This window comes from Solea solea, chromosome 18 (assembly GCF_958295425.1).
Source record: "Solea solea chromosome 18, fSolSol10.1, whole genome shotgun sequence".
Taxonomy (NCBI): Eukaryota; Metazoa; Chordata; class Actinopteri; order Pleuronectiformes; family Soleidae; genus Solea; species Solea solea.
This window is the reverse complement of record NC_081151.1, coordinates 9247754-9260358: the sequence shown is the minus strand read 5'-3', so window position 1 is coordinate 9260358 and position 12605 is coordinate 9247754. Positions and strand designations below refer to the sequence as shown.

The following is a 12605-nucleotide window of genomic DNA, read 5'->3' as shown; positions in this document are numbered from 1 at the left end:
CAGTTGAATATTTGGGCCTGTTTATATATTTTTTCGGACTGCTAGTTATTTATTTACTTTTACAGCACAAACACACCTACTACCATTACATCTGCCTTTTCTGCACTATTTGTATTGTTATTTGTATCGTTGTTGTATATAATATATGTTTAAATTTTAGTAATTTTTTGTATTTTAGTTTTAGTATTAGGAAATGTCTGTCCATCTGTTGTGCCTGTGTACTTTAACTGTTTTCACCGCGGGCGAATGAGAAACGTCCTCTTGATTCTTTGCATGTCTGGTACATGTGAAGAATTGACAATAAAGCTGACTTTGAAAACATTGTTTCTTCATCAGACAAAGAGCCTTAAAACGTCTTCAGTCAGAAAGATGTGCTGCTTTAACCTAACAATAATGTGGACGTTGTCTTTACAAAGACAAATGCGTGTGAGAAACATACTTGTACTGTTAATATTGTGCATCATTTCAATTTTAAGAATTACTGATTCTTCTTTGAGCCTAACACATGAAAGTAGTTATTTTACGGACATTCACTCCCCAAACCTGGCTGTCTCCATGACAACAGCAGTGTTTTTATTTAAATTTTTCAAACCAAACATTTACTTTAGGTTAACTGTCAATTCTAGCAACAGAATCTATTTGAATCAGTTCATATTTTTTCAGAATAACAGCTTTGAATTCAATATGGAAATTTCATTTTTTGTGATGATAAGCAAATAATCATCAGATTAAAGATCAGATTTGTTTTCAATCATCTGCCGGGCCAGAAACTGATGCTGGCAGGCCAGTTTTGGCCCACGGGCCACCAATTGCTGAATAGGTATACACAGGTGTGAGAGAATGTGAGACTGCAACAGTTTGATTGGGAAGGATCTGCTGCAGAACCTCCGTCTCCAACTCAACACACTGTCAAACCAAAGCATGCAATGCTTTCATTTATACATCATTTGTGTCCATAAAATTCAGTTTGACAAATATGGAGGTCAACGACAGAAATATTTTGTGGACATAGCATATAAAAGAGGAGACTGATTGATTGATTGGTGACATAGAACACACCTGATCGTCTTCAACAAGCAGGTGTTTTCAATCAGCTGATGACCGCTGCTTTTTATTTTATTTTATTTATTGAATTCAACTCATTTCAACATTTAGTGTAGCAGTTGAGAAATTACAGTTCCAAAAGAGTAAAAGAAAAATATACAACCTCCAATTTATAATCAGTTATATCATTTCTCACCCCTTCACTGAGAAACACTGACATTTAAAAATGAAGTCTGTGCATATTCAACTGGAAGAACCATTTCATTGTGTCAGAGTGTAAAAGGGCCACAAGTAACTTGTACTATATTCACATCTCTATAATAAAAAAGGAAACGGAAGTAAACTGATGATTTTAAACGAATCATCCAGCATCCAAATAAATCATGCTTTTGCACAACAACTTTGAAACATTCACAGACACTGTCTCAGAAGTTCCCAATAATGCATTGCACTTATAGTTTGGGGCTATTTAAAGCCATGTAATTCAGTTCTGTCACTGGATGTCCAAACATCCAAACTCTAAGCACAAATGTGTGAATTTATTTCCAGCATTTTCACTGAGATGCATGAAATAAGAAGCACAAAAAAGTTGTGACTCAAATGGCTGGTTTGTCACCTAACATTTAGTAAGGTGTTGCATAAATTGCAGTAAAATAGTCATAAACAGTATCTTAGACTTTAGATAATGATAAGACTTTCATGTATACCTGCAGTAAAAAAAAAATCATTTGCAATACTGTTCTTATATATTAAGATATTGTTGGTGAAAGAGCTTAATGGACTTTATTTTACATAAAGCACCAGCCAAACTGGAATCCAGGATGCTATGAAAAGTGTTTTGCAACAAACCGCTCATGTCCTGATTTATATTGACTTAGACTTAAACTATGTATTAAAGATGGAAAAGAAAAATAGCAAACAACACAGTAAGAGAATATATGTGCTGAGATCATTTCTGATGTGACTGACATTGTCAAAAGACAGAAGATATGTGTATCTTTGTATTACCCTAACGTTTTAATATAAATCATTGACAGAGGGTTTTTTTTTCGACTTAAAGTAAAAGGTGTCAGTTTGTAGTATCATATTATTTGTTTTTTTTAAATAAAGGTCTTTTTTTTTTTTTTATCCTGAGTAGTTACTTCAACCTTACATCATCATCATCCCAGCTGTCCTCAGAGAAGATGGCATCCTGACGTGCTTTAAACTTTTTTCTGAATTCTTCATCAAAATGCTCCAGGTCATCCTCATGGAGCAGGCCCTATAAGGAGACACACGCTGACAATTATACACCAACAAATATGAAGCTGTGTGAAAACATTTGTGATCCGTACACTTCTGCATACCTTCGGCATGTACCCGAGGAGGTTTGTAGCGTGACGTTTCAGAAGTTGCTGCCTCTCATCTTCAATTATCTGTCTCCGCAGCGCCTCCCTCTCCTGGTCAATCTCTCTTTCTCGAGCCTCCAGTTCCTTGAAGAAAATTATTGAAATGTTATGACCACAGTAGGCTGTTCAAAATACAATCAAATCAAATTAATCTTGTATTCTCAATGTAAAATCTGTTAGTATTGTCTGCTGTCAATACAACACAATAAAGCCTATATCTAATGTTAATATGCAAACAGAGAGTAGGGGCCATACATACCATGTCAGCCTGACGCTGCTGTCTCCTCTCCTCGATCAGTTTTTCCACTTCACGTCTGTGCTCAAGTTGCTTCATGCGCCTTTTCTGGGCATTCATCTGCTCTATCCGATCATCCTCTGCAAACTTAGCCATCATTGATTTCCTGAAGGCCTCCTCCTCCTCTTTCTCTGCCTGCCTCTGCATCTCTTTGAAAACCATCTGCTCGCGACAGTCCTGCTGCATCCTCAGCCTCTGCCTGATTTTCTTCTCCATCGCTTCCTGTTGGAGGAAAGGGTTTTCTTTAATTTGGGTTTATTTATAGCAGGTGACATGTCAAACGTGACATGTCAAATGTGAACGTGTCAAAGGAAAAGTCAGAATTCAGAAGTCAGCTTGTTGAACTTGGTTACATAACAACAGATACAGTCCTTACAATTTCTCTCATCCTGTTGGCTTCTTCTTGTTCTTCTAAATAAAGTTCCTCCAGGACTCGCTCCATCTCCTCACGCTGCTTTTTCTCCTCTTCTATCCTTTTAGACAGCTAAAGGAGAAGAACGAGGAGTGACATTAGTGCGATTTGTTACAGGAGTTACAGGAACGAGTCATTGACAAAATAGTTAAAGAGCTGGCCATTTGAAAAAAAGATGTCCGAACCATTGTCTGAAGCTGCTCCTTGGCTTCATTCCTCTCTCTCATCTTGGCCATTCTGCTCTCCTCCACAAGCTGCTGGTGCTTCACAAACTCCATGATGCGTCTGTTCTCAGCCTCCATCCTTTCCTGCTCCATGCGTCGCCACTCGTCCTGCTGTCTCTTGAATTCTTCAATGTGCTGTTTCGTGGCTCTGACCTTCTCCAATTTCAACTGTCTCTCCCTTCAACAAAATGTTTTATTTAAGGTAAATCCAAAGAAACCGATGCCATGGTCATATTGAACCAATTAATTTTATATGAACAATATTAGCTGTGTGAATAAATGTACATTTCTATTCCACTTGAAATATTAGATAATTTGACTGAAAGCTACGCACTTTTGAAAATGTACTCCTTGCTTTAGGTTTGTTTTATAAACTGTATAAGAATTTGTGGTGAAGGACTCACATTTGATCCTCCTCGTAAATCTTCCTCACAATCGCATCCACCAGGAGCTTCTCTTTGAGGAACTCTTCGTAGGCCTCTTGTTTCTTACGCTCCTTCTCCAGGAGCTGGTGTTCCAGTTCCTTTTGATACTGCGCCCTCTCCTGGTGGCATTTCTGCTCCAGCATCTGCTGCTCAATGTACCCTCGCTCATGTTCGCTCTTCATTTGACGAGCAAGGTCTGCCTCCTCGCGCTAGTGACAGAATAAACAGTATAAATTGCAAAAAAAAAAGTCTTTTCAATGATAAGTTTCCCATACAATTCTGATAAATAATAATAAAGTATCCTAACCCATACATATACGATAATAAACATGGCTGAGTGAACATTCTCTAAACAAGGAGTGCTTTAAAATCCACATGAATTCCCTTCAGTAAATGGAAGGAAATGAAAAACCTGAAATCAACATCAACTCTTTGCTCACCAGTGTCTCAAACCTCATAGCTTCCTTTTCTGCCATCTGTGCCGCTCTTTCCTTGTTCATATAAGCAGAATCCAGCTTTGATCTCAATTCTCGAAGCTCCAAGCTGAAAAGGTTTCAACAGATCAGAGACTGAACAAAAGCGAAATGTATTGCATTTGTATTCTAACCTGGAATACACTTGCACAGTAAGTCGCGGTAACTGTGTGTTTACCTGTTCTCTACGATTTGTTGCCTTGTTTTCTCTTCTCTTTGCTTTTCAAAGTTGATGCGGGCGAGCTCTTTAGCCATTCTCTCCTCCTGTTCAAGTTGCTTTGCTCTGTTTATTCTGTCTTCCTCGGCCTGAAAGTCAAATTTCATCACAACTATTATCATTATTTAGGTAACATGCTGTAACTGTATTGTTATGTCATACAAGGTCTTTCAAAGTATGGATTCTGGTCTATTGTTTAATTGGTGATTATCAATAAAAGTTCATCTTTAAATGACATGCTGGTCTGAGTATCTCAGAAACTGGTCATCTAGTAGAATTTCCATACACAACCATCTCTTGGGCTGGAAAAAAAAGAGACAATTGTCAATTACATCCATTACATCATATATTCTATTCTTTTTGCTTAAAGCAGGGGTCTAAAACTTCCTAACCTCTAAAGTTACATCTATTTTTTTTGTCAAAGTGAACACCTCATATTTAGAGATCAAGGCAAAAATTAAACAAGTTTTAATATTTTGTGCGTCACATCCAATGTATACGTCAAATTAGCCAGTGGGAGAACATTAAAAAGCCTTGACAAACTACTGTTTGAAATATGTGAAGCCATTCCTGACACAGGCAGGATTTTTCAAGCATGAACTACATACCATCCAAATATTGCTTAATTTATTTCAAAGTGGGTTCATTTTAATTCCATTAATTATCCTAATTTAGAATGCTGTGTGTATGTGAAGGGTACTGTCCTGATCTATCATGAGCACTTTGAGTTATATTACTTTGTATGAATGGTGCTATATAAATAAAATCTGACTGATTGGAAATCAATAAGATAACCAACTAATAATGTGGTCTTAAGAGTGCTGGTGGTGTCACTCACTCACACACACACAGACTGTACCTTGAGCACAGTGCTCTCTATGTGCCTGTCTCTGAGCTGCTCCTGCACCTGACGCAGGCTTCTCCTCCTCTCAAAGCTGTCCTCCTCCCGCAGACAGGCCAGCAGCTGTCGCTCTCTGTCCACACGCTGGGCCTCCTGCTGCCTCCGCTGCTCCTGACTCTGCCGCTGGGAGCGGATTCTCTCCTGCTGCTGGCTGTGCGTCCAGTTACGGCTCTGTCCAGATAGAGGTAAAACAAACAAACAAACAAACAAACAAACAAACAAACACACAATAAAACACCGTATAAGTGAAGAGGAACAAGCTAGTCCACGTAACAGCGCGGTGCATCTACGCGCATGTAGCAACCAGGCTAACGGTAGCTTCTGTTTACCATGTTTGTGGTGGTTTCCGTTGATTTCAGCCTCCTCTTACTTAACTTTCTTTAAACTCGGTAACTTGTAAACGACTTTAAGTAAGTTTCGACGCCGTGGAGGGACAGTAAAGTGAAGGTTTCAACACTTGTTTGGAATGTCGTTGTCCTGGGAACGCCGCGTCACGCGACACGCAACCAATGAGTGTTATCAGTGACGCTAGTTCCGGGAAAATCAAAATGTGCGGCGGTTTTGGTAAAATAGTATAAAACTGTTATCCATTTGTTTTTTGAATGTAATTTTTTTCCCCCCTAAAATCAGGAATTATTTAAACATTCACTCCTGATAATTTTAACATCAACGACATTTTAGTTAGCTATTACATCAATAAATACATAAATAAGTCTTATGGCAAATTCTTTACACAACACGCACCACTAATGTACCTCATTTCTTGATCTACTGGATAATAAAAATGTTACCTACACCTGTCATTAAAAAAGGTTTTATTATTTTCCATAACTTCCATAAAATTAAATTTGATAAAGGACGAAAACGAGACATCCTGGACTACATGACCCTGTACATTTTCTTTTTTTAATCAAATGGGTGTTTGTCTCCACCTCCTGGTCGTTTTTAGTAGCTCTGTAACTATGCTACTGTTACAAGTGGAGTATACATAGATGATCTGTAACATCATGTTATGTGTATTTCAGCTTAGGTTTGCATTAAACCAAAAGCCTAATTACCACTACAATGTGTTTAATTACTTGTACATGCCTTTGGGCACATAATGGTAAGTGGTTTTGGACAGACACAAAAAGTCAAGAAATTCATCATACATTATAGACAACAAAAAAAACATTTATTAGGCTTAAACTGATCAATTTTATTCAATTTTAAAAAGCTCTTTTTTATCCCATGTAATCTGATTTGCCTTCTCCCCTTCTTCCTTATGGACCTTGGAGCAGAACACTGGTAATCTCAATGTCAGTGTTTATACTTGTTTCTGTACATTTTGTTTTATTAGCACAATAGATTTAGTGAATCAGGTTTTGATGATGAGTCAGTGGATGAGGGGCTGGAGCTGACTCCAGCGCACCAAACTGATGCCGAGCTCACCTTCTGTCGCGCTCTGCTGTGATAAATATTCATATAGGATTGTTAAGCCTCTGGAGTGACAGCTGGGCTTTTGTTCACTGTGTCACTGCATTAGTTACACTGTTACCCCAATCTGTGTGTGTGTGTGTGTGTGTGTGCGCGCGTGTGCGCGTGTGTGTCTTTTGAACTTGATAACGACGTTTGCATTAACCAGTCCTTCTAAAATATTTTAGAATTAACACACGCACACACACACACACACACACACACACACACACATAGACATAGACATAATGCATTCCCTAGCCCCTTAATCTTAACCATCACAACTAAATACCTAGTTCTAACCCTAACCCTTAAGGTCTTAACCCCCAAAAAAGACCTGCCAAAATGTCCTCACTTTCCAAAAACGTCCTCACTCCATATGGTTTTTATGATTTTTGGTTCTCACAAAGCTACAAATACAAACAACACACACACACATTAACATAATTTTTTTAAATGTCCTTCCTTACTCTTTCCCCATTACATAACATCGTCTGACAGTTTTTTGTGTGGGTGTGCTAGTTGTTTATAGATTTTTCACGTGGTAAGGGTTTCTTGGTCGGGGGGGACGATCTGTGTAATCCAGCTATTATAGTGATCTGCGTAATTTAATCTGGTCTGATTGGGATTAGGCTTCATTCAACTTAATCCAGTGGATAGAGTCTGTCAGAGCGAAGCTTGTCAGCGGATGATGAAGCCGATGAACATACTGCATAATTCAATGACCTGAACAAACAAGTAAACAAACAGTAGCTGTGATGAACATTATTGTTGACTTTCACTCTCTGATGAGCCTCAACTGCTTCATTTCAAATCATTTGTACACTGGGAGAAAAAGCATAGGCTGCTGTTGTTCTGACGAAGTTTGCAGAAATATTTTTGCTCATTTTGCCAGTGGTTGGAATGCAAATAACACATTTATTTGTTGCAGCTGTTAGAATATCCCTCCATTCAAAGTGTGTAGGACAAACAATGTAGCCTTCGCTTAGCATCAACACTCAAAATATGTTTAATATATATACAATAATATATATGACTTTATCTTCAATTTGTGCCAAATTAAAATAATTTCATCAAAATTTTACAAAACAGACCTGTAACTGATTATTTTAACCACAACAATTTTAATTAACACACATAAAAAAAAGCTGTTTTGGCACTGACTGGCTCACAAACACTTGCTTTTCTGCAGGTTATGGCCTGCTGATTAAATTAAATGAAATTACCCCACTGTCTGTCTGGGAATTAGGGGATGGCACTGACAGCTAATTTGGTCCAAAGACGTGCTTTCATGCTGTCATGCAGCCGTGTAACCCATGGGTGGTGCTGGGAGAGTGGGGGGTGGCTGGTGAAGGGGTTGGGACAAGAGAAAGAAGATGAAGTCATCTCTCTCTCTTTCTCTCTTTAGCTACTTAATTAGATCATATCCTTTGCGACACAACACGGCAGGAATCCGAAACAGTACAGTTTCAACTTCTCTTCCTGTCTCTTGAGCAGATATGTTGGTTCTTCCCTACTATCATTATTAGTATGTTTTTTTAAATACAAAGCCTGATTTAAGTCAAAGAGCAATAAACAGGCATCGTGAAACTGAGGCTTGACTTTTCAAACATTGTGTTCTCTAATTTCCCGCATGTGGAATCAATAGTTTAATATATAATTATGTTTTTTGTAAATGACATTCCTCTAAAGGAAATACAATGTCATAAATAATAAATAATCTGAAATCTAATGTAATTTTATTTGTTCCAACTGTTAAAAATATAAAAACAGAAGTGAGGGACCTCTAAATCATCCTCTGTAAACATGTTCCACATATTTTCTGGAGGTGAAACCTTCCTTTGCTGACATGGCATGAATAGATTTATATTTAATATTTGTCTGTAGTGCTAAATGGTGGCAGCATGCACTTCACGGTCTGATGATTGTAATTATTATAACTTAAAACACTCAGAGAGCGTTTATTTATTTCCTCCTCGGACTGAACCTTCTTCACTTGACTTGTTTTTCTCTGAAATGTGGTTTCATATTGAATCCTGGGCCATGAACTATGTGATGCATGAGTCATATACGGATCAGGTGACACCATTATGTCACTCTCTGAGTGTGTTTGTGTGTGTGTGTGTGTGTGTGTGTGTGTGTGTGTGTATAATGCATGAATCACAGTGTATCTCAGTGTGATGATCCTCTGGGAGTGAACTCTGACACCAGATTCATCCCAGTGACTCTTTATATACTGTATTTTTTAAAATTTCCATTTGACTTCACTATCTGTGTATTTTTTTTATTTTAACAGTAATGAAATATTTTTCTTTATTATCTATCATATTATTTAATATTTTACCAGTAATTCTGCTAATGTCCCTGCGTCCCATGTGTGCTTTATCTCTTTGTCCTTACTCCATCCAGACTTGGCTCTATATTGTACATAAATTGATAATGTGCATCGTTTGTCCACACACGCTGACGCCCTTGAAACTCTCCTACCAGGCAGAGAGGTTATGGATCAATAACGGCAAAGTATTAACAATCGATACAGAAGAAAAATATGGCAGCATGATGTGACGACAGATAGAAATCAGATATAAGGAGGGGATAAAATTATGGAAATAATGACAGTAGGAGTTGTTTGGGATTTTGGGACATTTGATTAATAGTAATCTTTCAAAGAAAGAGAAACAGCATCACATCTGTACATGAAGCTACAGCAGTATGGAATAAACAAGTCTTATTGTATCTTTTTTATGGAAAGAGCATTTTCTCCCTGTTTACAATCTTTAAGATAAGTTGAGCTAATGTGATGCTTTCTATCATTTCAGGTCTTGTCTCAGTATATTTCTCAAAATGTGAACTATTTGACACATTTAAACCTGGTTTTCATTTGGTTTCTGAGAACATAGTGAGTGATTTATGTTAAATAGCTACTGTTGTGCACAGGAACATGTTTAATGTTATGAGCGATTCAAAGTAAATCAAATCAGAGACTAAATAGCCTCAATCAAGTGTGTGCCGTAATTAAGACTGATAAAACAAGGTTTTAATAAAGCTGCCGTGGTTACTAAAACAACAGATAATTCTTGTCATCTCAGCATGAGTGACTTTATGCGTGTCAGAGGTAATTCAATAAAATAATCCTGACAGCTGATAAAAGAAATGTAATTTGTTAAACATCCAACCAAGTGCTTTATAGTTTATTTATATGGTTGCAACGCAACATTTTAGAAAATGTAATGGATTTGACACAAATAGCGTCAATTAGTCCACACACAATGTGTCTTTGTTTCTCTGTGACCGTAAAAGGAGAAAAAAGGAGAACTTGTTGAGAAGCAGATTTGACCCTCAGGCCTCGTTTTGGATTGTTCCACTTTTTACCAGCAAACTAGTGGCAAGTAAGGCCGGTGATCAACGAGGGCATTTCACACTGGCTTTTCTCTGCGGCGCTTTAATCCAGCGTGTCCTCTCAGACAGCCATAAACAGATGTGTCTGGAGTACGAGGGTCAGGTCACACAAGAGGGGCAACTGAAAGAGAAAGAAGGGTAATGAATGAAGAGAGATTTATGGAGGCCCCGGCTGTAAAACCTGATTGGCTATGACACTGTGAGTGATGCCTGTTAGCTCGTGCACTCATAAGCACACCACTTAGATAAAATGACATGCTTCAGATTAGCTGCGTGTTAGTCTTGTTTGTTAGGATTCGCCACACTTACATGAAGCGTCAGCAGCCATGGATGAGCGGCCTCGGGTCTGAGCTCCTCAGTAATGTGTCTGCATTTCACCTACAGAACTAGAGGGACTATTGATGATCTGTCCTCTGCACACACTTTGGTCTGATTTACACCCAACACCACACACACACACACACACACACACACAGTATATGCAGAGTAACAGTAATAGGAGAGGGCGACATCAAGGAGAAAGAAGATGATCAGATGAGTAAGCAGAGTTCTGCTCTTGATTCGTACCCACATTTCACCGCAGAGGGTCACTCAGCCCTGGTCTTGTCCTGGTAATAAAAATTTAATATCCTGGACTTTCTAATGTCTGTGCATTTCAATGTGTGTGTGTGTGGGTTCCCATGAATGTGTGTTCCCGTACACGTGTGCATGCTAGACGAGATTGAGTCGATGGCTTTTAGCCATGTAATTACGAATACATCCCCCCCCCCCCCCACCCCCGTCTCCTTTTCACTCCAGGGACATTTCTGTGCAAATCTGTGGCTGTTGCATTTTGTCCACTGACTTCCATGCTGCAGACCTACATCAAAAATATAGTCACGTTTATTTTGGTTCGCCTGCGAATACCAGTAAATGTGTGTTTAGACATTAAGCCACAATTTAAGCTGTAGATTACACTCGTGTCCACTCACATGCGCCCCATTTTTATTGTCAATTTTCATCTAAATGAAACTGACATCTATTTAAGAAGACCTGAAACTAATGCATGAGACCATTAAGTCCTCAGTAAAATGTTAACCGGTGTCATAAAACAAGTTAGAATTTGACATTTTCAGATAGACTTCATTCACACAAACTTTTTTTAGCGCCCTCTGGTGGATACTCAATATTTTTTTTTACTTCCTCCAGCGAGTCAGAAGACAACATCTACTTTTTATGTACCTGCAAAGTGACCCCGTGAGTGTGAGTGTGTGAATAAATGTTCAAAGTCTGCTGCTGAAAGTCTCAGGTTTATGACACAAGTTCTCTCTTCCCTTAAGGCCAGTTCATATTGAAGATTATATAAAGATCAGGTCTCATTTCCTGAGGGCTTATGTGTGGTGTGTGTGTGTGTGTGTGTGTGTTTCTGTCCATACCCCCTGCGGACAAACACACATTCAACAAAAACAGGGGGCCCCATTGTTGGGTCTAGCGTTTGGACTGTCTCCTTGATAAAGATGGAAGGCACAGCTAAATAATACTTCCACACATGCATACAGGAGCCCCCCCCCCCCCCCCCCCCCTCCTATACCTCTAGGGCTCCAGGGGGAACAGGCTGAGCCTCACAATACTTTACCCCAGAGAGGCCTCTGCCTGCTGGGCTGCTGATAGCTGCACCTGGCCCCTGCGGTCTGGTCTTCTTAAGGGGGGAATAAAAACCCCACACGGTCCACATCACATAAACCAGCTGTCTATCCATTTCTATCTCATTCACACAAACTGGTGTCTCCAGAGACGAGACACTGTGTTATCCTGCTTGACTCTTAGTTTGTTTTTTCCTCACCCTCACTCTGTTCTGCTCTGGTGAGTGCGGCGTTGTGTTGTGTGAGGTATCCTTTTTCACCCCGCGGAAGCTCTGACTAACCCTGTAACTTCACCTCCTCCTCCTCCTCCTCCTCCTCCTCCTCCTCCTCTTGTGCCATGAGGGTGAGGCTTTTAAGTAAAAAGATCATACAGAAATATTAACTCTCTGTCCCCCTCGCTCCCCCTCTTTGTGATCTGATTGTGGAGGAGCATGAGAGCGGAGAGCGCTGACAGCACTTGCCTCGTGGCTAATTTAGACATCATTGCAATGAGTGTTGTGGGATTTCTTATGTGACATTGTCAACCCCACCCTTTCATATTTCAATGACATCTTTATTATGTGTTATAAAGCTCTTGCTAATCATATTTAGTGAGAAAACCTTTTGTTTTATTATAGTTAGTGCATCAATCATATATAAAGTCTAATCTCAGGTTTTATAGTTTAATTAACTGAGACGTGACTGTTGAATCTTCTGCATAATATTAACTACAGTTAATCTACAGACATAACAGTTTTACCTGGTTTCCTC

The 12605-nt window shown here is 39.0% G+C and overlaps 1 protein-coding gene across 1 annotated transcript; it reads right to left on the bottom strand.

Moving 5' to 3' along the window:
* Positions 1-1081: 1081 nt before the first annotated feature.
* mns1 (meiosis-specific nuclear structural 1) lies at positions 1082-5887 on the bottom strand. Its single transcript, XM_058615490.1, has 10 exons — positions 5709-5887; positions 5338-5550; positions 4440-4567; positions 4229-4331; positions 3768-3997; positions 3325-3541; positions 3104-3211; positions 2692-2949; positions 2391-2516; positions 1082-2305 (listed from the first exon to the last, which is right to left on the bottom strand). The coding sequence occupies exons 1-10, from the start codon at positions 5709-5711 to the stop codon at positions 2183-2185; spliced, it is 1509 nt and encodes a 502-aa protein (XP_058471473.1). The 5' UTR covers positions 5712-5887; the 3' UTR covers positions 1082-2182.
* Between the last annotated feature and the right edge of the window lie 6718 nt (positions 5888-12605).